Source organism: Varroa destructor, unplaced genomic scaffold (assembly GCF_002443255.2).
Source record: "Varroa destructor unplaced genomic scaffold, Vdes_3.0 BEIS01000001.1, whole genome shotgun sequence".
In the NCBI taxonomy this organism is placed as follows: Eukaryota; Metazoa; Arthropoda; class Arachnida; order Mesostigmata; family Varroidae; genus Varroa; species Varroa destructor.
The window spans coordinates 38,465,716-38,490,829 of record NW_019211454.1 but is presented as its reverse complement, the minus strand read 5'-3'; the positions used below and the strand labels follow the sequence as shown (position 1 = coordinate 38,490,829).

At 40.8% G+C, this 25,114-nt stretch overlaps 3 protein-coding genes across 20 annotated transcripts in view; 1 reads left to right on the top strand and 2 right to left on the bottom strand.

Moving 5' to 3' along the window:
• Positions 1-27: 27 nt before the first annotated feature.
• On the bottom strand, positions 28-4,523 carry Yif1 (Yip1d-interacting factor 1). Of its 4 annotated transcripts, none has more exons than XR_002670460.2 (7): positions 4,345-4,523; positions 3,102-3,369; positions 2,277-2,540; positions 1,834-1,985; positions 1,157-1,464; positions 568-839; positions 28-419 (listed from the first exon to the last, which is right to left on the bottom strand). XR_002670460.2 is itself a non-coding variant. In XM_022788918.2 (6 exons), exons 1-6 carry the CDS (start codon positions 4,370-4,372, stop codon positions 651-653), a joined length of 1,209 nt encoding a protein of 402 aa, XP_022644653.1. In that variant the 5' UTR covers positions 4,373-4,523; the 3' UTR covers positions 28-650. The 4 variants fall into 4 exon arrangements, 1 of the variants encoding a protein (XP_022644653.1); XR_015322360.1 differs by lacking the exon at positions 4,345-4,523 and adding an exon at positions 3,784-4,270; XR_002670465.2 differs by lacking the exon at positions 4,345-4,523 and adding an exon at positions 3,898-4,269.
• A 63-nt stretch (positions 4,524-4,586) lies between these two features.
• Positions 4,587-25,114, top strand: part of mst (misato mitochondrial distribution and morphology regulator) — a 57,015-nt gene continuing 36,487 nt past the window's right edge. The window contains exons 1-4 of one of the 2 annotated variants that reach the window (XM_022788899.2): positions 4,587-4,720; positions 5,226-5,393; positions 5,581-5,723; positions 10,742-10,890. In XM_022788899.2, the coding sequence (XP_022644634.1) occupies positions 5,248-5,393; positions 5,581-5,723; positions 10,742-10,890 (438 nt within the window). In that variant the 5' untranslated portion in view covers positions 4,587-4,720; positions 5,226-5,247. Of the gene's footprint in view, positions 4,778-5,225; positions 5,394-5,580; positions 5,724-10,741; positions 10,891-25,114 lie in introns of both variants that reach the window. The other variant, XM_022788890.2, reaches the window with a different exon arrangement.
• The window catches only part of LOC111243410 (zinc finger X-chromosomal protein-like), a 54,781-nt gene continuing 40,844 nt past the window's right edge, over positions 11,178-25,114 (bottom strand). For 12 of the 14 annotated variants that reach the window (XR_015322383.1, XR_015322377.1, XR_015322376.1 and 9 more), the window contains one exon: positions 16,906-19,686. Coding sequence is in view for 2 of the 14 variants with exons in the window: in XM_086981782.1 (XP_086837908.1) it covers positions 19,440-19,686 (247 nt within the window). In the remaining 12 variants the exon portion in view is untranslated. Of the gene's footprint in view, positions 13,075-13,749; positions 19,687-25,114 lie in introns of those variants that run through there. The other 2 variants (XR_015322388.1, XR_015322389.1) reach the window with 2 other exon arrangements.

The window sequence follows — 25,114 nt, the reverse complement described above, 5'->3', positions numbered from 1 at the left end:
GCAGCTCGAAAAACGAAAACACGTTCATTCTATTAAAAAATCACATTATAATTGTACTTATTTATTTCAAATATAAATATACATATCATACGCTGCACTTGTTTACTTATTGGTTTGCTGTTCTCAATAACATTTTCCTATTCCCAATGGCGCGGCGACTCAACCATCGATCGTCGTCTTTGAAATTCATCGATGGGTAGGTGGCACATAAAACTTTCATTTTCTACCTTTTTTTTTGCTACCTTCCCACCGTCGTACGTACTGTTCGGTCGGGTTCTTTTCCCTATTTCGTCGCACCCATACTTTGAGTACAGATAACGTCTTCGTCCAGCATCTTCGCCATTACTGTAGACGTGCGTTTTGCCGCCTCTATTGAACTCCGTACAGCTCCTTCCGATCAGTCGCCACTCTATTTTTCTCTACAATGATAACATACGCTCATATGAACATCATCAACAAAGAAAGTAAATCTTAATAAATCTACAAAAAGAGCGGAGGCACACACAACGAGCGCATGCTCATAGAGGCCTCATACCTAACACTCGAAAAAAATTGATCTACATTTACCTTAACATTTGTGGGAGCAATTCTATTTATTGCGCATTGCTCTCGCACGACGGCTTCGCCCATTATTATTATTATTACTATTATTAGCTACCCGCAGTCGCACGGCTAGCTGAACCCTTAGCTGTCGCCAGCAGTAGTGAATGAGTCATGTACCAGATGACAAATGGCTGGAACAGACACACGGCAAGAAGGACGTACAGTGAACGACGGGACCCCTCGCCAAAATGCCCCGTGCCAGGGTTTGACAGAAAGGCGATGCGTAGGGTTCTCAACTGAAAATATGGGCAAAAAGATCACGAGTGAACCTTCGATTTCATCGCACCTAATAGGTTTCGCAATGTTTATCTAACTAATAATAACATTATTATTAGAAAATTACTAAGAAGGGATTAATGATACAATTAATAATATGCAATCAAAAACCAATTTAGAATGCGTCCAACAATCCAAGAGGAGAAGCTCGATTTCTATGAAAAAGTTTTTTTACAATGGTACTATATAACCTTAAGTGGATGGCCTATTTAAGAAGTGCCACTGTGCAGCTTCTCCGATATTATATATATGTATATATGCGTTTGCATATACTTACGAGGAAAAATCCGAGGGTAGCCGAACAATATGCTACGGCTAGCAAGTACCCTGTCATACCTGCAAGCAGCGACGTAAGAAGTACGACCAACATAGCTACGAATTTGTATCCACAGAATGCAATCAAATCGTAGAACTTCAGATAGGTGTTGATATTCATCACGTACAGGGCAGCCATTATGATTACGGTTTCTACCGTCATTGCAGCTATGCTAGAGCTTGCCTGAACACCTAGCACTTCCGGAGAGAATCTATCCTCCAAGCCCATCATGTAGGCTGATAGCAGAATGTACGATACAAAAGCCATCGCTATATGAAAATTACAAAGAACAATACAAAGAAGATACGCATGATCTAACGTTATGCCGCTTTTGTCATATTTGCAACTCAGCTGACAAAGCAAATGGTAAAACAAATTAGAAGTGACCGTAACAATAGTTTGGAACTGAAAGTTCTCATGTACCGAAATTAATCTTTTATACTTTTTTTAATAATATTTTATAATCTTTTTAAATAATATTAACGTACAATTTTGATTGAAGGAAAAGTTTCAATGGACATCATGTCAAATACGAAAACTACCAGAAGATGAAAAAATCTCTCCATAAAAGTTTATCTGTATATATTTATATATCTGTATATTCGTATGTGTGTGTCCAAGTATATATATATACTCACTAGGGATATAAAGGTCCGGAGCGTTGACATCATACCGAGGAGGCACAGGTACATCCTGATTGTATTTCGGTGCCCAGTCCTTATGAATGAATGGGAAGAGGAGAAGGAAAAGCTTTTGTGAAACGTAAGACGTATCAACAGCAAAATAGTACCTGTAATGAAATACAGCAAGAGATTAAGCCAAGGTTACATTATTTGACTGATAATAAAGTTGCCGGCTGCTATCGGTCTCCTTTATAATAGATCCTAAGTTACAATCTACATCAAGGAAGAGGACTCTGAACAATCATCAACTTAAAGTATATCTATGTAAAATAAGGTTAATTACAAAATGTATAAACTATACATTTTGTAATTAACCTTATTGACCGAAATGGAGGACCAAGATGACTATTAATAGTTCAATTATTATCCAAAAACATAAGATGTTTGGTTCTACTTACTTGAGTTTGCTAATAGACACATATTTTTCAATTTTTTCGTTTACAATTTCTCGACTATGACCAGCTATTGCGTTGCCGTAATGGAAGGCCATCGAAGTCATCGGGTCATTAAGGAATTGTTGAGGATTGAAGATCTGCTGCTGTTGCTGAGGCCCTGACTGTCCCATCTGAGCTCCAGTTGAAAGGGGCCCTCCAGCTATGTTTGGTCCACCATAAGGATTCTGCATGTTTATTCCTGTGGGCATGGCTGGATTGTTGTTAAATCTGCAAAACACAAGCGTACAGAGCATCTATCTTTGCCTTATGTAGTTATTATCAACACTCTATTAAGACAGAGTTCAACATTATAGGGACTCCCAGATTTGACCAATTCATGTTGGCACTTCTGTTTCTATAAACATCATACAACAAGATCCATATCTTACTTATATATGCCATAAAACCGCAAATACATCGACGATGTAGCAAGCCAACTCACAGGTATTATAGATAAAATTGCATATTGGAATCACAGTTGCATATTAGAATTGAAATAAGTTGTTCCCTATATTCTAGTACTTGATCAAGGCAGCCGATTTTTTAAGTTAAGCATCGTTCTCAAAGAGCTTTTATGTCTGTCACCTTCAACACGTCCCTTTAAAGTAAGGCGTGTCCCTACGGAACTGATTCTCTGACAAACAGAGAGACGATTTATTCATTACCTTGATATGAGGGCAGAGAATCATTAGAACACTAGCACTCATGATGCATTATTAACCAGAAAAAGAAATGTTATTACTTCCTCATTTTTTTGGCTTTACGATCGTACTGGAAGTCCACACATACCCATGCTGTTGTGGTTGGCCAAACGGGTCATACGGCGGTAGAGATTGTTGTGTCGGAGTATACTCAGCCATCATTTCCATGTCGTAACTTTGCCAGCCGCCTTCCTGTTGGCTGGATGCCGAAGGAAGGCCGGAAGGCGCAGCATGTGGAGCGGAGGCGTAGGGCGTTGACACGGGCGGCTGATTCCCATATGTCGACGTATCCTCAAATAACCGAGGCGCTTGTGAAGGTCCCAGCACCGGAGATGGTTGCATATACTGTCGCGAGCCTAAAATTTTATTATAGATTGCAAAAAAAAAACGCCAGAAGCGTTATTATACAAATGAGGACCATTAAGTTACGTATCTCGCGTGTTTACTTAATAGTAATCATACAATTATGCAATTATTGTAACGAACAATTTATAGAATGAGAAAAACGCCTACCTCTTGTTTGTAACAGAAAAGCAATGAAAGCGGTCACTGTTTAAGACACATACACGTTGTTGCTATTTATTTCAGTAACTACGAAGCACCAACGACCTGCTTTTAGCTTAACTTGGTGATGAAGGCTAAGTTCAGAACAGACTTTCCAATCGGAGACTACATAATATATTTAACAACTGAACACTACTTTGATATATCCACAACTTTACTCCAACGCCATAAATTAGAAAAATCAAATGGCATGTTCGTTTTCTCACCAGTTCAGTGGGACTTTCATCGTCATTGTTCTCGAACAAAATAATTTATATAGGTTTGGTTTATTTCATGGGCCGCCATCATACGAGAACAGAGCAATTAGATACTAGACTTACGTTCGAGACTATTAAACGCGTGTCAGTCTGATTGCACGCAAAGCATTCATCTAGTTCCGATCTACAGCTGTTCCATCTAAACAAAGCAGAGTTATAACACAATACTACTGTTTACGGTTCGATAACAACAGGTAACAACTTTTTGAACATTAAATTTCATCAGGCATCTTGCGGACACCCGTTCTTCTAAGCTGCATATGTATACGTTCCTTCACTGCTGATTTCCCTGGGCAGGGACCGGCCCCAACTGGCGAAGCCGTACAACTCCAATGACGAAAGAAACTCAAAACATTTGGCATCGATGTTTCGATATGAATATGAGTTAAGCTGTCGATTACATGCTATAAACTACTGTATGCCGGATGGGCTTGACGGTCGCCTCTCTTCCGTATAATAGAGCAGGATGACGTGGACGGCAACTACAGAGTTCTTCGTATAGAAACTCACCGGGTCTGCTGTGCCGCCTAAGATCCATGGTCTCGCTTTGTGGACCAAGGCTCGCGCGGAGCTTCAATCCGTTCGATGTTGAAATGATATAACCCTACAATTCCACAAGATAGCACGTTAGCCACGAATCGCTTAAAAGCAGCCCTCATTTAGAGAGGAGGCAGCAGATCCGTTGTATAACGTAATCTGCGGACAAACAAAAGTAAAGTGCGGAAGTATAGGTTTCTGTTGTTTTTTGTGTAGGAACAGCATGCGCGGTTTTATCTAGCGACAAGTGATGTTGCTTAGAGTGTGCAGTTAAGACTAATAGATTCGTGCAGTGGATTTATTTGTTCTACTTATTTACTTAGGAAATGATGCTGTGACAACGACTAAGGTGCTAAGTGGTATCTCACCTATTACAAAGCAAGATATAACGACGTAGGGAAAACAGGCAAGGATTTTATAGACTGGTGTATATATTACAAAAATATTTTCCGTCTTACATAGAAAACTAAAGCTAGTGAAGTACCAATTTGATGAGCAATTAATTGATAAAATAACATAGTTTTTACTTTGACATTCTAATATGTCAGCATAAATTAATTAAAAAAATGTGATCTAAGTATGAGTCAGTAGACAAACTGAATAATTATGTGTGTTACGAATGGCTGTTTTTGTTGCAAAACAAAACTTGTGCGAAACAAAAATGTGCGACTAGCTAAAAAGCTAAAAAGTGGTCTTATAAAATAGGAGAGATCACTAACATTAATTTATTGAAATTGTGGTAGTTATTCGTAAGTGTGCTATAGTTGTCGGGAATCAGGTTGGTGTGACTGGCAAGTAGTAAATATTTAGTTTGAAAAGCATCAAATTAAAAATATCTTCTATTACAATTCCAGAACTTTTGTGAGCCCTACCACTATGGTCCATGGTGAAGTGATTACATTGCAGTTGGGGACATTCTCGAATTTTACCTGTTCTCATCTGTGGAATCTTCAAGCAAATTGCTTTTATTATACGAAGCAGGCACCTTTTGGCCATGAGTTTAACCATGACGTTTTTTATAGGTAAGTTATTCTCCGTTTTCTCTGTTGATAGGTACACATTCATGTTAGCACAATTCACATTGAAATCAGAGTGAACCATGTTGCAATAAGAATGTGCTCATTATGTATGTTTGCCCAGTCAGTCATTATCATGAATATACTACTATAACACGCAATTGTCTTTTCTTAAATTTCTGCAACTCATCAGAGAGGGACAAAACCTTCAAAACAAAGTAACGTTTAATCCGCGTGCAGTGCTTATTGATCTCAAAGGCAGTACTCACAAGGCGGCTTGGCCAGTTGACCGTGCGTACGATGGACCCGCAGATGAAGAAAACAAATTCTGGGACGGTAAGTCGATGTCGTTAGCGATTCATCTAAGAATCTACCTCTTAACAGCTTTCCGGTATATGACTTCCCTATAAAGTTGGATGTTTGAGAGCATTTCTTGTCTTGTTTCAAGTCCGTCTCTAGCGCAGAAATCCAAAAAATAGGTGGCCTAACATTGGCAATAATAGCGTATAGTATGTATGAAGAAAGAAGTGATCTCAGTGTTTGCAGCATTACAGAAAAGATACGAAAAAAGTTTCGGAGAGCATCAATAGACAAAAGCTATGGAAGAATATTTATATTTACGGTATCGATTGTACCTAAACGGCTGCATATGGAAGTCGTGTGAATGCGTGTTAGTATGTGGGTTTATATATATGTAACATCGCAGAGATTACACTAACTTTTGAAAAAATTCCATATTCATGTTCATGGAGTAACTAAAGAAGCAACATTGCGATAAATTTACAGTAGGACGATGAGGTTAGAGTCGTTTTTACATAACTCTGTTACTTCTCAAAAATCCGACGTGCATCAATCAATTGCCCGGACCCCATTGAGCGGTAAAGGAACTAAATGGCCTTGAATGAACAGCTATATTCAAATATGTTAGAATAAGGTAGAATACTCTAATTGGCGTTTCTTTCTATAAATTCATGTTTTTTTTTGCCAACCAATTGAATTTTAATAAATGTATTTACCCCTTAGGTTGGGCATGCGGAATCAATTGATGCCATCCGGATTTGCACTGCGAGTAACAGAAACATCTGAACTAATCTCAATCTCGAAATTTTGCGTAGTAAAAGCCGTTTTCGATGTAATTAAAATGGATTGCGCTAAAACAAATATCGACTTCTAGAAAAAGTATAGAGTATTATAGGCATTAGGTTAGGTCGCGTTCCAGAATATATTACGAGCCTATTACGCTGCTGCCAACCTAGTAGTGGTATTTTTTATACATTACTGCATCTCTACAAGATAAGGGCCGTTAATGTGACTTATTTTCGCCATTTGGGTGCTTTTACGTATCACAGTGTTATACAGCTGTTGATTTGTTTGGTAGTTATATAGTAAGCTCCATCATTTAAGAAAAAACTCTATACAAACATAGCTGTAAACAAATACCTTTAACCGGTGTCGTAACCGATGCGGAAGTCGATGATGATGTGGCAGAATATTAACGTAACGAGGCGAGATAAAAGAATGATAACATTAATTTCTATTTCGGTATTTAAAGCTTGTTTTCCATATACAGCCTTATTTTGCTCATAAACTCATTTGAGTGTGAAATCTAGAAAAACAGCGCCGTTTCGACATAGTTTAATCTCGCATGATAACTAACTGCCAGTAGTATTTAAAGCTAAGGATCAGAATCCGTAGGGTTTAGTTGACGCAACGAGTGTCGCCTTCAAATAATTTCAACATTTTCTTGAAGTTGGTACTAGTTTGCTTGTTTGGTGAATAAGGAGACCAAATTCAACTATAATAAGCGTAATAGATAAACATGTCATACCCGTAAATGATGAGAAGCTTGTATTGGAGATATTCTCTCAACTCTTTGGGACTATATGAATCGGTACATTTTGCTATGTCGGCCAATATTACTACATATTTTCGTTAACCTAGATACTAGTCCCGGTGATGCTGCTATGCTAATGTATCTGCTTACCCAATACGTGAGCGTGAAATTCTTGGGTTTGAACCTTTAAATAAACACGTGCACTTTGTGCTAGAGGTCAGCTGTCCGATGCAACTCTAACACAGTTCAGGATGTATTGCTCGAGAAAAAAATTCCTATTCTAGATGATAAAATGGGAGAATTAGTGGTCCGATTTCAATAATAGGCATTTACAAGGAGCACGTTTCAATTGAGTGAGATAATTCATATCTTATTAAGGTAGGTTTTATAAAATTATGTGCTGCCTCGCCTTTATTTCTAGCCCCATTTTGGAACTCGTAGCAGAATCTCTGTTTATTCTCACGTCTTGTGACATCTTAGGATGTGTGACGCATTGTGAGAGCCGTCTTATATATAGACAGATCAGCGGGCTTCGGTATGCATCTGTTTCGTCGGTAATTTAATATTTTTTTCTATATCACACTCAAGCTAACGTGAATTATGACCACCAGTTATTTCGTGGCAGTTACTATCCCCTTAGCTCTTACTATTTTTGCAGTTATTCCATCAGCCTATTCTATGCCTGTCAGGGCGTTCGACCAACTTTAGATTCATCTCACCCGTAATACGTTGGAGTTCATTTTTTACAATGTGATTACGAAGCTTTTTTCAGTGCTGGCTGATTAATTCTTTGGACGCACGGGAACAAGTTGGCCGTCGACCGACCTCTGAGAGACATATTTGAAAGGCAAATCAAGAGGCCTTCGGCCAATTTTTAGTGGTCGTTGTCATAGATAGGGTCGGTAACCTATTGATTCTATCACCAAAGCTTGAACCTTTTCTAAATGTTTATTCTAAAAAAATGTACACATACTATATTAAATGAAGATTGACTCTATTCCTGGGACACTGTCAAGGCGTAGAAGTATTAAATACCTAATATTTTGCGTGGTTAGAAGTAAAATGCTACTTATAATAAAGGTAACATCGAGTGACGACCGATGTGTCTCTAACAGCTACAACCTAATAGCTTTTTCAACAATATAGTTAATACACTTATTCATGGAACACATTTGTTGGTTATTTTGGTGTTTCTAAGGGCGTTATCTTCAAACATGAAATAATAGAAAGAAATTAAACTACTGATAGTTCACAATTAACCAGAATAATAATATTCTCATCAACGCTCATAACGACAACCTATTGCAGATGGCCTTATACTAATGATCTGTCGTGTTACTTACAAGTCTGGTTTCAGCTATTTCCAGCTATAAAACACCTAGTTGAATTATGTACTAAGGATATGTGGAATATTCTGTGATTCAATAGCCTGTGAATGTAACGCAAACCTAGCTAGTGAAAACAGCTAAAAATATAAACTCGAGGACTTCTTGATGAAACTGAATGCATTTGGTACCCTTGGGATTTTAGGTGGAACCTTTGGTGTTTTTACTTCTTAGGTACACTATAGAAAGCAATCTAAGTAATCACTGCACTAGAAAAGCTAATGTTCTGCGTGGCTATAGGTAGACCCGTTGCTAGTCATTTCTCGGGATTCTAGTGCAAACAGAATAGGAGTCTCTCCCACAAATCTTTTTGAGTAGCTGTATATTAGCCACAAAAACTACGGTGTCTTAGGCATCGAATACGCGAAGGAACTATGGTAATGGTGGCTAGGATTAATGGCTTCAGTCTTAGTTTACGTAAAAGCGGAAAAGTTGCAAGTAGCGGAAAGTAAGAAAAAAAAACGCGTACAAAGCATTTCATAGCTGCCCTAAATGCATCCCTACGCTAACTTTGCTGATCGTTGGCAAGTGATTCGATATGGATAAATATACGGAAGATATAAGTGATTAAAATACTTGGTTTTCTGCTATTTTATTTCTCTACCTGCGTATGAAACTTTTCTTGTTATTTGTTTAAAGTACTCCAGGCCTAAACTGTGGCACCGTTCCTATTTTTTTTCAGCATAAACAAAACTAAAAGTATTGCATTATTAAAGTTCTCCTATAGAGTCTTTTCGTTACGGCGCGAGCATACATTCGACCAGTGAGTCATTGTAAGTTTCCCCGCGACGTGCTTATTTTACTAAATATTTCCTATTTTGTTACAGGCAATGGCTGACGAAAAAATATGCCACATACTGTTCCAAGTTCTATATAGTTACTACGAATTGTTGTGGCCAAAATGCTTGAGAAATGATTTCTCTGAATAAACAATGACAAACCTTTCAGTACTATAAAAAATAACGAAGTATCAAGTACATATTTTTCTACTAGATACATCGGTGTTACCCTTTTAGTTATGATCTAAGAAAGGGAACGCTTCCACTTTTTTTCATAACTTTCCTGTGTATGCTTTAATGTAATTGTTTCGCTATCCTCGACATGGTACTGATGTGGACAACAATATACACTACACAACCTATGTGAATAAATAACGGGTTTATTAGTAACCAGCACTAAGTCGAAATCCTGTGGAACTTAGAGACAAGTAGCGTGATATCATTACATATGTCTAAATTGTGATACCATTTTGGCGTTTTTAACGGTTTTAATGTCTCTAAGCTGTGATTAATTTAGTACACTGACGGTAATGCACATTTTTCATATAGCTAGATTCGTTGTTCTTGTATAAAAAAGGTAGCGGCAAAGGTCTGAATGTAATTTTATACCATTCGCTAACTCCTACAAGGCTTTAGAAAACTAACTGTTTTGATTTATTATGGAATAATGAATTAAGTGAAGTATACGGCTGTGTGTAGAAATTTTCTGTTTTACAGTTTTGGAATACTTGCATGAAGCAACGGACAAGAATTTACTAGTTTATCTATTTTTCAATAATGTTGGCGCTTTTTCCAAGCGTTTCTTTGGCTGCATACTTAGAAAACACAAAGAGAAGTTTCTGATGGTTTACTAAAAACACAGCAATCGTCTGACTGTAGGTTACATGTTGTTGTCTATTCTAATGTTGAGGTTTATCTGTTGACTAAAAAAAAACTTGCTATTTTATGCTTGCTGTGACAAACGGATGCTTAGTGAGAAGGTTTCCATGAATAGTTCCTCAATGTGGCGGTAGCTGAGGAAATCAAAAATCTATTCAAGCTTGGATCTCTAATCAGATATAAATACTTATATGAGTTCAAACATGCCACTCTGAGTTTAAAATAGATCACCTTGGACATATCTTAGAACTTGATAATCTCTGCAAAGGCTGAACGGCTGATATTTTTAAATGCATTTAGGATTTTCTTTAATTGGTGAATGAGATCTTTAATTGGCAACAAGATTTTTCATCTGAGCTTTTCTTTACAGAGTAGGATAGTCCGTATGTTGTACTTATTGAATTAATCACACCAGTTGCTAATAATGCGAAAATATCCGTTGCTGTTGGATACCTCGTGTACCGTGGTATGCGTTAGGAACGATGCAAATCCACAAAGCCGAACCTCTAGCTCGTTCATCAAAAAGTGAGGAGTTAGGTGAGGGCGGCGGGAAGTCGGCTACCAGTGACTTCATAATTAAGGATACCTGGGCTGGCTACCTTCAGAACAAGTTTCATCCTAAAACCGTAAGTTTTTCAAATTGAGGTGCCGCGTTAGCTTCAAGCTATCGTTTTGTTTGCATAGATTTCGAGCTAAGTAGTGACTTCTTATTTTAAAAAGCCGTTCCCAACCGGGAAGACAGCATGTACCTGTTTTAATTCTATAATTACATTAATTATTACTTATACACTCATTTCGAAAACAAATCTTATTGAAATTAATGTATTTTCTCTGTGGATGAAATTTTTACTGCAAGATTACAATCAACCGAACTAAAGTTTGCCGCTGCGTAATCGATAATGCTAACTTATCTACTTATCTAAATAAAAAATGCAAGACTTTCTTTTTGTAAGACCAAAATAACCCGTTTATTAAACTTTGGTAATGACCATCCACCTCACGACAAGTATTTACACAGCGGGGGGGGGGGATACAATGACAACAAATAAATATTACTTTTATTATTTATATTAATATTATCAAAAAACTATACAATACATCATCATTATGAGTGGAAAGGAGTGGGCCGAGAAGATATTATGGGGGGGGGGGGGGGGTACTTCTTTTTTTATCATCTATGCGTTCCCGACTGAGCTAAACATATTCTTATCTTTTTGTCCGCCGGATGCACATGAAACGGCAACGTCTTATTCTACATAGTAAGGGTTTTTTTTTATATTACCCCTGCCAGCTTGCGCATCCGTATCTGTCTTTTCTAGCATATAAGTATATGTGTGTATGTCTAAACTTGACCTATGTATTCTTGTTAGCTATGTATGCACATGCGACCAGAGATGCTTTAATCAGCTGTTGCTGTTTCTGAATCTCTATTTCATTTGTTGATACGGTTGTTTCTCGTTGAAACATTAGTTCAACGAAGCGTGCATATGTTTTGCTTGTGTATTTGTGTTGGGATTTCAATGGGGGTCTTCTTTTTGCGGTCAGCAGCAACACAATCAGAGAAGAACGAGACGGATTATTATTTTATGTCATTGACGAGTGCGGACTGCGTGCTTTTCGCCATCGTCGTCGAAAGCGAGCTGCTCAAGATGAGAGCTTTTCAAATATATGACACAAGCTGGGCAGCTGGAGGATATCATTGAATCGATCTAAGAATTGGTGTGAGTGACCAGTGGGGGATAGCCGGCCAGCCTTATTTGCGAGCGAATGCAAGCCTGCGAACGGTCAAATTGGAAAAGCGGGCAGTATATAATAAGTGCACTGCTTTGCTTTACTGGCTGGTCGTTGTGATCACCTTAGCACATTTTCGCCATAGGCTCGCTCGCTTACTCTTTTTCTGTTTGTGTCCATATGTCTGAATGCGTATATGCATGTCTGTTGTTTTTTGACTTGATTTTTGATCGGCCCTGACAAACTAATGGACACACGTCAACCACGGCGAACCAACGGCCAATCGCTGGTCACCAAACAGCGAACGCGATTACAACAGAAGATTTTCGGTTGATGCTGATGTGTGATGTTTCGTCAAGACGCTGCCGCGGCTTTGGCTGCCTCTGGTCATTTATTGATTCTGTTCCACTACTTCAACTTTTTGGTCCAAACTGGTCCTTCTGCATTTGGGTGGATTTTGCCGATTGATCGGAGTGCGATGCCTGTCTCGACCGACCAACAGGGTGAGTGTCTTCACCTTGAGTCAAGACACCGACCGTCGTATCGTTGCTGTCGTTACTGCTGTCGACGCTAGCGTTAGTATTAGCGCAGCAGTCAATCAGTCAGAAGACGGTTCTTTTTCTACCTAGCACTGCTGTCAATCGAATTCACACCGTAGAATTCACAACCTCTGCTGAAGGCGACTGCGATTCGCTTTCGTTTCCACCTGTAAGCCATCAGGTGCTATCCGCCAAAAAGCAGTCTTCAGCAGCCGCTAGTTGGGCATGCAACGTTCCTCATACTTCCGTACTGATGTATATGATTGTTATTATTGTCATTATCTATTCGACTGTTCGTCATGACGACAGTCGAGTCAAACGAAGAGTCTCATTCGATTCTCGTACTGCCGAAGTGCACGTATGCCAAGGATAACGAAGCGAGAAGACAGCGATTGTCGAGAACCTCCAGAACAGTCGATTCTCGGGACTATGAACCGGTTGATCAGCGCCATGACTCAAACCCAAGCCAGTACTATCCAACAACGACAACAGATATCAGGCCGAAACTGAAGATGACACGAAGCTGTATAAAGACTACAGCTTCACAAAAGCAAAGCGTTAGTGGTAAACACCATAAGGGCGCTTAGAAAAAAAAAATAGAAAAGTCAGGTAACGCCGTGAATGAAGATACAACGAGCTCCATCGCTTTCGTATTCAAATAACAGCTGAGTAATGTAGAGTGAAAATACCAATTCTATTGAGTCATATTCAGGTAATGCAACCAAGACTTTTATCAATGAAATTGAAGTAAATTCTTTTTGATATACTACTTTGATCTGGATTGATTATGATCGTATAGGGCTAATTTCCACTGTTCTATGATGGTTTCGATAGACACCGCACTTCACGATACTCTTCTATGTCAGTCGCTGATTATTAGCGTGTATTATAAATTATTGACTATTTTTACTGCCTATATAATAGCACTTGCTGTATGTGTTGATTTTTTTTGGAACGCTTTTGATCTAATTGTGCCCGCGTGCACTCTTGCCAGTGCTCACTGTGAGCTTCTTGTAGTAAATGTTGCAGTGGTACATACCGATGAGAACGATATGCATTGAATTTTTATGAACGGATATTGCGATGTAGTCCAATGCCACATTCTGGCTTCAAATGGACGCGTAATAGATGTAGATGGCCAAAAAGCGACATTGAGGATTAATATTAACAGACAAATAGAGTTCTCAAGTACAAACCAAAACTACAGTTACTCACCATGTAACACTTCGATCCATTTCGACAATTACATAGTTTGCAGACACATTGTTCTCGATGTAAGTAGAGATTCTCGCGTCCTTTCCATGTTCGTGTTGCGTCTATCGGAAAACCAGAGGCTGGTTGCAGAGGTGGCATTACTGAATGTGATCTCTTTCTTTCGTTCTCTACATACATGGTAATATTGAGTTTATTTTAGCATTATGTCATGAACCAATCATCATGTCCTCATATATATATATATAATTGTTTTACTTATCATCATTGTTATATTATCGGAGTAACATCCATCAGCAGGTTCGCTTGTTTCGTCGTCTCTTAAACAGCATCTTTTTATCTCATTCGTATGCCTCCGTTCTTCTTTTTACAGTACAGATCAAATAAGAAAGACCAAGCAAGAAATTATATAGCGACTTGTTTTGAGTTGCTTAGTAAGCAGTCGTAATAATACTCTTTAACACCTAGGTGGTGCAGAGACGAAGAACCTTGCTGTATAATTTTTGATCACTGACTACTTCGTCTTATTATCGAATCAACTCTTCGCAATGATTACGTTATCCCAGTGTGTAGTTTTAGGCTATATGAAATCCTTCTGCTCGATGCGAAAGTTATGTGGTAAATTTTTGTTTTTGATCATTTTGTCATTACGTTTGTTTATAGGATAAAGTTAAAGCTTTTTTAAATCTCCCGGTTATGGTCAGTTATCTGAACTGGCTCGATCCCCTTACTCTTTCTGTTGGTGTTGTCTGGAGAAATGCGGTCTCGGTTTGTCAGCTCGCTTCGATTTGGTATCAGTTTTTCTTACGACTAATGTCAGATTGTCAATCTTGCAATTAAAGCGACAGCGAAAAGGCGAAAATGTCAAGGTATTTTTCTGAATCAAATGGATTCCATAATATGGTCGTTTTGTTTTTAAGTGGTAACACGAAGTTTATAAGATGAACTTATAGATGAATGCAGGAATCAACCATTTCGTATTCGGTTCGTGTGCCCGCTTTCGCTCTTGCGACATCTTCTATTCTATTAGCTACCCTGATCTATGATGCCCCAGTCATTCGATCTCTTCTATGTTTCGTTGTGTCTATAAAAAACAACAATGGAAGTTTTTGATCCGAACTGTGAGCTTATTCTTCATCTTTTTGCGAGCACAATGTCAGGGGAGCAATAGTAACCGCGCTGGTGTCATATAATATTTGCCTACATATATAGTAGTAATGATAATATATGTACATCTGAGTCATGAAAACAGGGGACAGCATAGTCTTTAGTAGAAAACCATTATGGTAAGTCCATAAGTACAGTAAATAACTGATACTATCACATTAGTATGTGTGTGATTTTTAGTTTTTCCATAAAATTCGATGGGACGTAGGCCCAAGATCGCTTTATCAAAATAGATTATCTATAATAGTTCATATTTCTTTGCTTTCTCTACTTTGCGTGATACGATCACGTGATGCACAACCAACAATATCGTTGTAGCTATTATATTATCATATGAGAAATAATGCGTGATAGTGGTAATATATTATTATTGTTATTATACTTAATAAACTATTTCTTCGTATCTGTATATGTGGCTATCTTTAGATTTAGGTAATATATTATTCAGGTTGATATATATATATATATATATATATATATATATATAATATTGCAGCTAGTAGAAATTATAATTAGATCAGTTTTATCTATGTAGTTATATTAGTAACAGTTACTTGTCGATTTAGAAGAAATCAGCTCAAGAAATATGCGTTGACTACCTTCGACGACTGTGTATTGCGTTTGCGAGCTGACGTGGGCGTGTTTCACCCCACCCTAAACTCGTATACGATGGGGGCGATCTAGCAGGATAGAACTAGCTAGTTATTATATAGTAGGGCTTACCAAAGCCAAGCATAGTTAATGATGAACAGTATTTATTAGTAAAAAAAACATACGGTTTACGGAGTGTAAGATATTGGAAGGCAAAACTGGTGCTTTTTGGCGTTCGAGTCCTGGAGTATTCAACAAAGCTTGTGTTCACTTGCTATAGTTTTGGCGTATTGTTTTTCGGCATCTGCACGATCATACAACGACCATAGTGAAGTTAGACTTCTCGATACGAGTGGCGATACTGTGGGACGTCTAGACCTGTACGGCGAAGGTGGCAAGGCTTGACATCTAAGATTTTCTTATGCCGAGGTAGCAATAGCTGTCCTAGCTTACTTCCGTTGAAAAACAAATGAGCAAAATACGTTGAGCATCATCTCAGTGAATTCAATGGAAAAGTATACTATATATCTGACCGTTCAAAAAGGAAAGCCTTCGTCGGCTCACTTGTTATCATGCGGTAATGGGATAGAAGCGAAGATTGTAACTTGTTAAATTATACTGCCGCCGGTACTGCATCAACTTGCGTATGGCAGACCGCAAAAGGTTAACACTAAATGATGCACCATTCTGTGTACCCCGCCCAACTGCTGCGATTTCGTCGGGGACGTGATATATTATTTTTGGATGGTGAATTCCGCGGCATTTGTTGGCAAGGTATCACAGCAGGGCGGTCGTCAGCCTCCCCATAGAGATCGGAGTGCCTCCCTTCCTTCGAGCTGACCAACTCTTCAGCAACTTCGGCAGTCAGCATCTCGCCGAAGTAATCGGCCCAGCAGTAGATGCTAACAAAGTTCATAGCAGCTCCAGTCTGATATCTCTAACTAGGCCAATTAAGCTTGCATAGCAAAACAGCCACCATTCGAACTGTATATTTACAGAAAATTTGGACAGCACGACATTGGCTTGTACTTAGGCGAAATGGAGAAATACTAACGGGCAGATTTGTTTCTCATCTCTTGTTCTGAGAACAATTTTTCCATCCATTTGATGGAGTAGTTAGTGACCGATAAAAAAAATAAGCGTACTCCAAGAGGCTGAAAAGTGAAATTACCGATTCGACCCTGTCCGGAACAATGATAGATAGCATCGAGTACGGCGCAGTTGAATTTGTTGATTTTTTTTCGCCAGAAGATGGCGCAATTGACAGACAAAGTTGCTCGAAGGATTTGATGAACTAACAATAAATTAGTTGTGCCCTACGCTCGGTGATCGTTTGCGTGACTCCGTTAACAAGCTCATACAAAGTAAATCGGAGGGATAATATAAACTGAAGCAGGTAGCTACTGTTGTCTTAATAATCAAAAGAACTCCTTTATTCTCTAACACACTGTGCAGGTTGTTTAATAAGCGTACTTGACCAGTGTAATGACTGGTTCGATGACCGATAAACACTGAAAAGGATCGAATATATCCATTTTGATGCGTATTTAACTTGGTATTGTATAAATTATTGACAGTTAGGTCAGTCAGTATGTGGCAAGGTGCCAGCTTATAAATCATCCAGTTTATGCAGGTCCGACCTTTACTAGCTTCTCCTAACGTAGTCATAACCTACGTATACTTTTATTTCGAGTATTATATGGCGTTTACCTTCGTCGTGTGTTTAATCTATATCGTTTGCTCTTTTTGTGGTGTGGTTAAAATTTCATAAGAGCTCCTTATGCAACAAAAGCTGTTTGTTTTGGCTGAGTTCTCATTGAGAATGAGCCACGAAATCAAAATTTGTTCGAGAATGGCAAATTCCTGTTACAACAATATATGCCATAGGGTGTGTAAATCTAAAACGTAAATGGACGTAAAGCTATTTCGCGGCGATAGCCCATTACTATATTCGGTACAGCAGACTGTCTCCGTCGTCAATTCTAAGGAACTGATTACATTTATTTAGATTAACAGGATATACCTCTCGCAATGAGCGTGTGACGCCAACCGTGAGAAGCAGTACGCGATAATCGGCTCTATTTTGCCTAGCTATTAAAATTTAACGAAGAAGAGTATTAATTCAATGCACCTCTACTAGATCGTGTAGAGAACCTCGGTCCAATTCTGCCGCCTCAACAAAAGTTGTCTGTCTTCAACAATATCTGTACAACAACATACGATTGTTGTTTCGTACTTTGTCGTCGTATACTATCAGTGGAATTGCTATTGAATGTGTATGTCTTAGTGTTCATACATTAATCCGTTATTTAGGTGTATGTATGTATGTATACATACATACATACATATATATATATATATATATATTATACACTATTGAGCAAGTTAGGAACACCAGTGCGCAGTTTCCTGGTTGTGGAAATGGTGTCCATTGACAAGTTAGCAACTTAGTATCATCATCACTCTCTATAAATAGTAATTACATATACTTGTTGGGAATGTCACAGCTATCGTCGTTTAGGCTGTTAGTATCCATATGGAATAGGTGTTTAGCTTTACATACGCTCGCTCCCTTTCTGAGACTGACTCGTGTGCAGAGACACTTTTTCCTCACATTTCTCGCATTTGCATCCACACTTATTGTTACAACATCTTTAATGAATCAGAGTTTTATTTTGTTGCCGTTGTTATTAGGTATAGTCGATAGTGCCTCTTTCACTTACTATTAATTACAGTCATTATATTACTACAGAGTATCTTTTTAATGTCAGATTGATATTGTTGTCGTTACCACCAGTATTCGATCCATTCATCGTTCAGCCGTGAGTATTTTCTGTAGCTGTGCCGTGCAACGTGTTTCTCCGTTTGCTCCGGTATGTCTCGTCGAAGGCCCGTGGCTATTCGCGACGTCTTTAGAACCTCTCGTCACAAAATTAACGTTTACCACTCTGCAGCGCCACTGATGAAGTAGCAGCGGTCAATGACAGTGAAGTCTTTTTCCAAATCATTGTTAAAATTCGGCTCCAATAACCACGTAGCTCCAGATGAGGTTGTCGTTCGTTCCATCGGGGACGACGACGACAACGCTGAGCTCTTCAGCGTTCTGGTTGGCCGAAACTGGCGGCGTTATATTATATATAGTGCATTGGACGTTCATCAAATATGAGCAAAAATAATCCAAAACCACGAACAGGGACAACAATTAGTTCATTAAAGAAACGCTTAATACTTATCTCCACGTATCAGACGGCCGTGTATTTCATCAAGCGGTATCTTTTATTGGGGCAAAGAACATAGTAGCACATGATTAGGTCAATTTACCGCATGCATTGTCTTTGTTGATAATGTCGATTTCCCGTTAAGGTTTCGCCTTCTCGGACGCCAGCTGGTCGTACGTCGTTATGCGTTTGAGCGTGACAGTTTTTCTATCGAATTGCATATGTATATTGTAGTACCTATTTGAACCTAATCTGGTAAATTAGGTTACCGTTGACGCGTTTCTTCGTGCGTTGTTGTTGCTGCTGCAGCCGGTGCCTGTATTTTGCGTCTCGTTCGACTCACCTGATAACGCCTTCAGCGTCTCGGTTATTTCATTTAGTTAGGAGCAGCTGTTTTCGGTTGACTATCAGTTGCTTCGAGTGAACGTTACATCACGTGTCCTTCGATGAACACGATTTCTTTAGTTGATGTCATCAACTTGGAGGAGCATGTCCGACGTGTTCTTTCTGCCTGCACGTTCCGGTTCGGAACTTCGCTTGTGGCCTGTAAATTGTGTTCCTACTAACTGATATGCATGGACTCTGGACATAGTTGGGTTGCGGGCCTGCTGTCTCTTCCGATCTTGGGAACCCGATCGAAAATCCAGAATTCTAACAGCTGAACGACACGTGCTGCCTATTTGTACCGTACATTATAGTAGGCCCATTATGTGTTAGTTACCGTTTCTGTTGGGCAAAATCAACGAATCCAAGGAGGGCACTGGCGTAGTGCTTCTGCTGAACATGTTTATCGAGTTCCTGCTGCGAGAGACACAGCATAGGACACTTGGGCGAAGGACACTTGAGCATTTTTTCTGGGTGTATATTACGCACGTGCGACTTGAGGTTATGTTTAAATGTTGTTACCAAGGGACAGTATGGACAGGAATGGTTTTTGGTGGCGCTATGAACCAGCTGATGCCGACTGAAAGACACAGATAAAAATGAACAATTTGGCCTGTTAAACGTATTTAACAATCAAGAGCTTGTTCAAGGTTTGCTCCTCAATAGATATCAGCATTAATTTATCTACATTTGACAGCCGGCAGACCTTCAACTAGCAGTAGTATTTACTATAAAGTTATAATGCATTGCCTTTGTAAATTGAACTTTACCACTTGTTAATCGGCCGGCTAATGAGAACTATCTGGTGTGCTTATGCATCCCAAATTGTCAGACGGTATTATATATATATATATACATATGTACATATAATTCGTGCTAAAAGGTTTCAACGAAATCTCTTGGTGTAAAAATGTGAGCCGACAGACGAAGTAGCAGAGGCGAAATATAACGACAGCAGCTGTGGCAGCTCAGGACACATGGACGGCAGCAAAGAGTCGACGCCAACATCTTTTATACCCATATATATATATGGGGTATCTACGGCCAATGAATGCAATGTGCTGAATGGGCATATAGTCTTGTTCCTGCCTTTCTAATAATAGGAAAGAACTACAAAAGTAATGCGGATTCGCTCGTGTCGTTATTGTTGCTGACGCTACGGATGCTGATTCTGAATCTAATGAGGCTGAATCTGGCCAAGCTGCTACAGGCCGGTCAAAAACGAGAGCAAATGCTCATTTTCAATGTGTAAGTCTGCTGCTGCTGCTGCTGCTGTTGTTGTTCTATCTGGATGAACAGTAAACGCGAAACGTAACGCTGAGCGAAATGATGGTAGTGATTGCAGTAGTAACCTCCCCTAGCCCGCGTCTACCACCCCCAGCCCCTTTTGCTGGTGAGATTTTGCAATAGCGCCTTTGTTACAGGGAAATGTGAAAGTAGGCATGCTGTGGCACTGGCTGGAATATTACGACTTTTACTATGACTGCTACAAGCTGTGCCGGCGTCGCCAGCATCACCAGCGTCGTTAGCCCCATTGGAGGCGGGAGAGGCAGACAAGTACGAGATAGAATAACCCAAGGCGAAACAGTATCAAGCAGAAAACGTGTGCGCGCGATATGCGCAAATCTATAAAGAGCGAGAGGAAACTTGATAAAATGAAAAACGTAAAAAGAGAGCGAATGATGGTACATGGGATGAATGACCCAGTTTACCGTTACAATAGTGCGCCACAACTAGCACGACAACAACAACAACGACGACGGCGGCGGCGGCGGCGGTTGTTGAACGAAAAGGCTAAAAGACAAGACTTCCATGACGATGGCGCTACCCGTTATCGGCGGCGCGCCGCGCCATACGTCATATTGTCTATGCCGTTATCTTTTCTGTGGCAGCTGCTCCTGATAGAAGAGTTTCCACTGAATATGCATTTACAACGACAGAAGCAACATCAGTAGCAGCAGCGACGGCGGGCGTCGGACAACCTGGAGCAGCAACAGAAGTAACAGCAGTAGCAACCGAAAGAGAAGCAGATAAATAAATGCAGATAGATGTAATTGGAGGTAGGTGCATCGGGCGCGAGGTGATGGCGGCAGGATTGGACAGGAAGAGGAAAATGGCCGCTGTCGCCACTGCCGCGACGCTGCGCTGACGATGGTAGAAGTGGCAGCAACGGTAGCGACAATTGCGGCGCCGTTTCACTAAGGATAACAAAAAGATGAGCCTCAGCTGACGGTAACGGATCTTAGTGATGCTAAGAGCAAACGAGGGAAAAAGGGAACGGGGGAGTCACAGCAGACTAAGTCGGCAGACCGAAGTTTTCGAGAATGAAGGCGCGAGCCAAGGTATTCGTTCGGAGGACGGCGAAGACGAGAACATTAATGACATACGCCGTACGTCATTAGCACCGTCCCCACCATAGCCTCTTCATCGCCCATTGCTCTTGCTGCTGCTGCCCGCAAGGGTTACAAAGATGCGAGCATTACAAGGCTTTGAGCTACAATGGCTCCGGGGACAGCAGCAAGGGTTAAGCGCTGCGGGCTAACAGTTAACCGCCGTCAACGTTGCCGATGCGAGAAACTGAGTCAGTGAGTGCAACAGGAACAGCACTCAATGCTAAAGCGGTGGCGGCGGCGGCGGCGGCGGCTGGGTAGGATTACATAGCAGCAATGTAGTGGCAGCAGTATGAACGGCTACGACGATGCTGCCAATTGCGGAACTACGAGTAGCACTCGGCAGCGTGATTCAGTTTCGCCGTCGATAACAGCAACAGCAGCAGCGTCAGCAGTTGCTGAGTTTATTCTGTGGTGTATTATTATTGTAAATATCCAGATATGTGGCTGGCCTGCGCCGCAGTACGCACATATAGAGTATAGGGCTGCGTATTATATAAAACGATGACATTTGTTGTTGTTTCCTTTTAGTGAATTAGTCTTTCGTGCGCGTTGTGCATCAAACGTTAAAAGACGATATAAAATCTCACCCTTCCTTTAACTCGACCGGTAGCAATAGTGGCGTCTACGATCAGCAGCGATTTACTACAAGGTATGCAAAAGGCAACCGAACGGACGAGCTGCTGCAATAGCAGTAATAATGAACAGGAGTGGCAGAGAGCGAAATAACGCCACACATGGAAGCGTAATGAAATCAATCGCGGAGTAGCTCGACGCAGTTGGATGACAAATCCAGTGAGAACGAACGCGGGCTGGAGCGTGAATTGCGGTCTCCTGTGGAGTATAAAGTAGCATAGACAGCAGTGGCGGCCTGGCACCGTTTCGTTGTTTCATTGTAGCAGATGTTTGTTAAAGGCAGGGAAAAGGAACCGATTCCTGCGGTTGCGTCCTGGCGGGTTTGCCTGCTTCTGCTGCTCTACGTCTGACAACGGTAAACGCTGTCATAGCCGTAGTTGCTGCTGCTGCTGAGGTGATGCCGTTATCATTCGTAACGAGCCGCAAGAAACTGAAGTGGAAAGCGGAATGAGCAACAGGGCAAGCAAGACAGACAACGACAATGTAGAGCAGCGCACGTTAGTTAGTCCAGTCTTGGCTGCCTCTGGTTCTTTATTTATTAATGTAATAGCGATGCTGATAACGGTAACAGCGTCAGTAGTAGGAGTCTTATTCTCGCGGCACAAGTTGCAATTGCAATCGTAACTTCCCAAACAGATATCAGATAGACGACAGATGGAAAGCACAAGCTCGTGGTAGACTCAAGAAGCGGCGAGCTAACAGATGCATCGATGTCAGCCAGCCGGCCAGCCGGACATAGACTGGAATCAGTTGTGGATGGAGGCTCTGAGGACCGCCTCTACGATGGCTGTCGCCGGCTGTGGGCGACGGGGAAAAGCACGTTCGCCTAGGACGCGGGCGCCATCGTTAGAGGCAATCCTTACCGCTGTGCCAAGGGGTAGACAAAGAAAATAACCTGCGCAAGTAACTTATTTATCTAGCTTTAGAGAACTCAGTGGCGCAATAAAAGGCACCAATAACAGCCACAGTGGAACTTAATTCGGCGACTGCGAAGAAACCTGCATAGGAACACTCCATCGCACCGCGCGCTACGATAACATGACTATCGCTAACAACGAAATTAAGGAAAAAAAACCCTCACACATAGACACAAACACAAAATCAACGTAAGTTGAATCCAACGAATAGTCCTGTAATATCTGTTGTGGCTTGACGCTGCCGTAGAGCTATGACTTACGTAAGTCCTAGTAAAATCGCAAAACCAGGGGGAGGCTTTAGAATAGAAGGATGTATATTTGGTAAACATATATAAGCACATGCGTATGGGCAGTACAATTTGGAGTTGTATTATATGTCTGCGCTCTTTGGCTCATACATTGGAAACTTCTCGGGCATACCGTCATTTATATATATGTACAGACATATATGTAATATTTTTAGTGGTGATCGTGGTGGTTTTGGATGGGTTAAACGGAGGATGGAACGAAAATGGTCGTTGTCAAACGGATCGAAGCGTGGACACAGCGAGCAAAGAGGTGAAAGGATATAATCGCGAGAGTGGTAGAAAAACAGATAGGGGGATAGAGAGAGAGAGAGGGAGAGAGAGAGAGAGAGAGAGAGAGAGAGAGAGAGAGAGAGAGAGCGCGAACGAGCGACGATTCCGTTAGAGTCAGTAGTTGCCAGTTTTTCTCCATCGTTAGCCATCTTCAGTCATCAATGTCTCCATCACGACCATCTTTATCAGTGGGAGCAGGAGCAGCGTCTTCACTGTTCGACTCTTCCTTGGTTACGCCGTTTGGTTATTCAGGCTAGCGCGCCATGACTCGGACTTGAGCAAACGAGGAAAAGGAAGTAAATCAACCGAAAAACAAGTCAACGAAGCACGGTGACGTGGTCATTTGTACTATTGCGCGGTATTCAAGCGTGAAATCCGTAATTTGTATGGTTCTGTGCGCTCAGCCGTTTTATGGTCAGACACTGTGACTGCGATGCATCGTCGGATATGTGTATTCATGGAGGCAGAATAGGGATAACAGAATGGCTAGGGACAGTGCTCGATCTGGCGGACAGCGACGATGACAGTATTGAAAAATACATGGGAAGGCCAAAGCACGTAGCCGTTGCTCCCAAACAGTCCTAGGACTTTAGAGCAAACAGATGCAGCGACAAAAGCAACCATTGCAAGTCGCAATAGGCTTTAGCTGTCTGCCTACGCGGTCTCAGATCGTCGAGACAGCTGGGCTAACAGCAACGGAAGCAAGACGAACGTGCGAGTGCAAACATGGTAAACGAACTAGAACATAATAGAGCAGACAAGCGCTGAGACGGCAACGATGGCAGTATGAATGATGTATTTATAATAAGTCAGATTGAGCCGTGAAAAAGAGATCAAAAACGTCAGCGTTTGTTGGCTCATTGGCACGAAGACTGCGGCGTTAAAGATCGACCAGCCAGTTGAGTTCGATAACGAGCCAAAAAAGATCACGGCGAGTTTGCCGTCATCACTAACATCTTCACCGGCAACAGCAACAGCAGTAACGTGCAAACATACGCATACATGGTCATCGAAAAGTGAAAGTCCTTCCAGTCATGAAAGGTAAATAACGCGTGGACGAGACGATGAAGACGGCTGAAATACACAATGGGACAGACGGGAATGGCAGTCAAATTCGAGTATCGACGAAATGTGTGAACGAGTAGGCGACCGAACGGATCGATCGGTCCGGACTACGAGCAAAAAGAAGAAGGAAAGCTGACGGACTATGGATGGCCGATGATTGACCGAGAGTAAACTGACAAGATGAGGTGGATGGGTAGGATACCTGTAACTGAAAAACTGGTAGTTCTAGTGGCCACCGACCAACAACAATTCAACAAATTCTACCACCAAGTGGTCAGCCGCCACTCATCTGTCAGTAACAACAACTGACAACGACGATAGTGGCATCAGGTCGAATCACTCTAGTCGCTTCACCGTCATGACGCACCAGCGCGAATTTTACCACTATAGAGAACGAGGTAAACGCTAAAGATACCTGCACA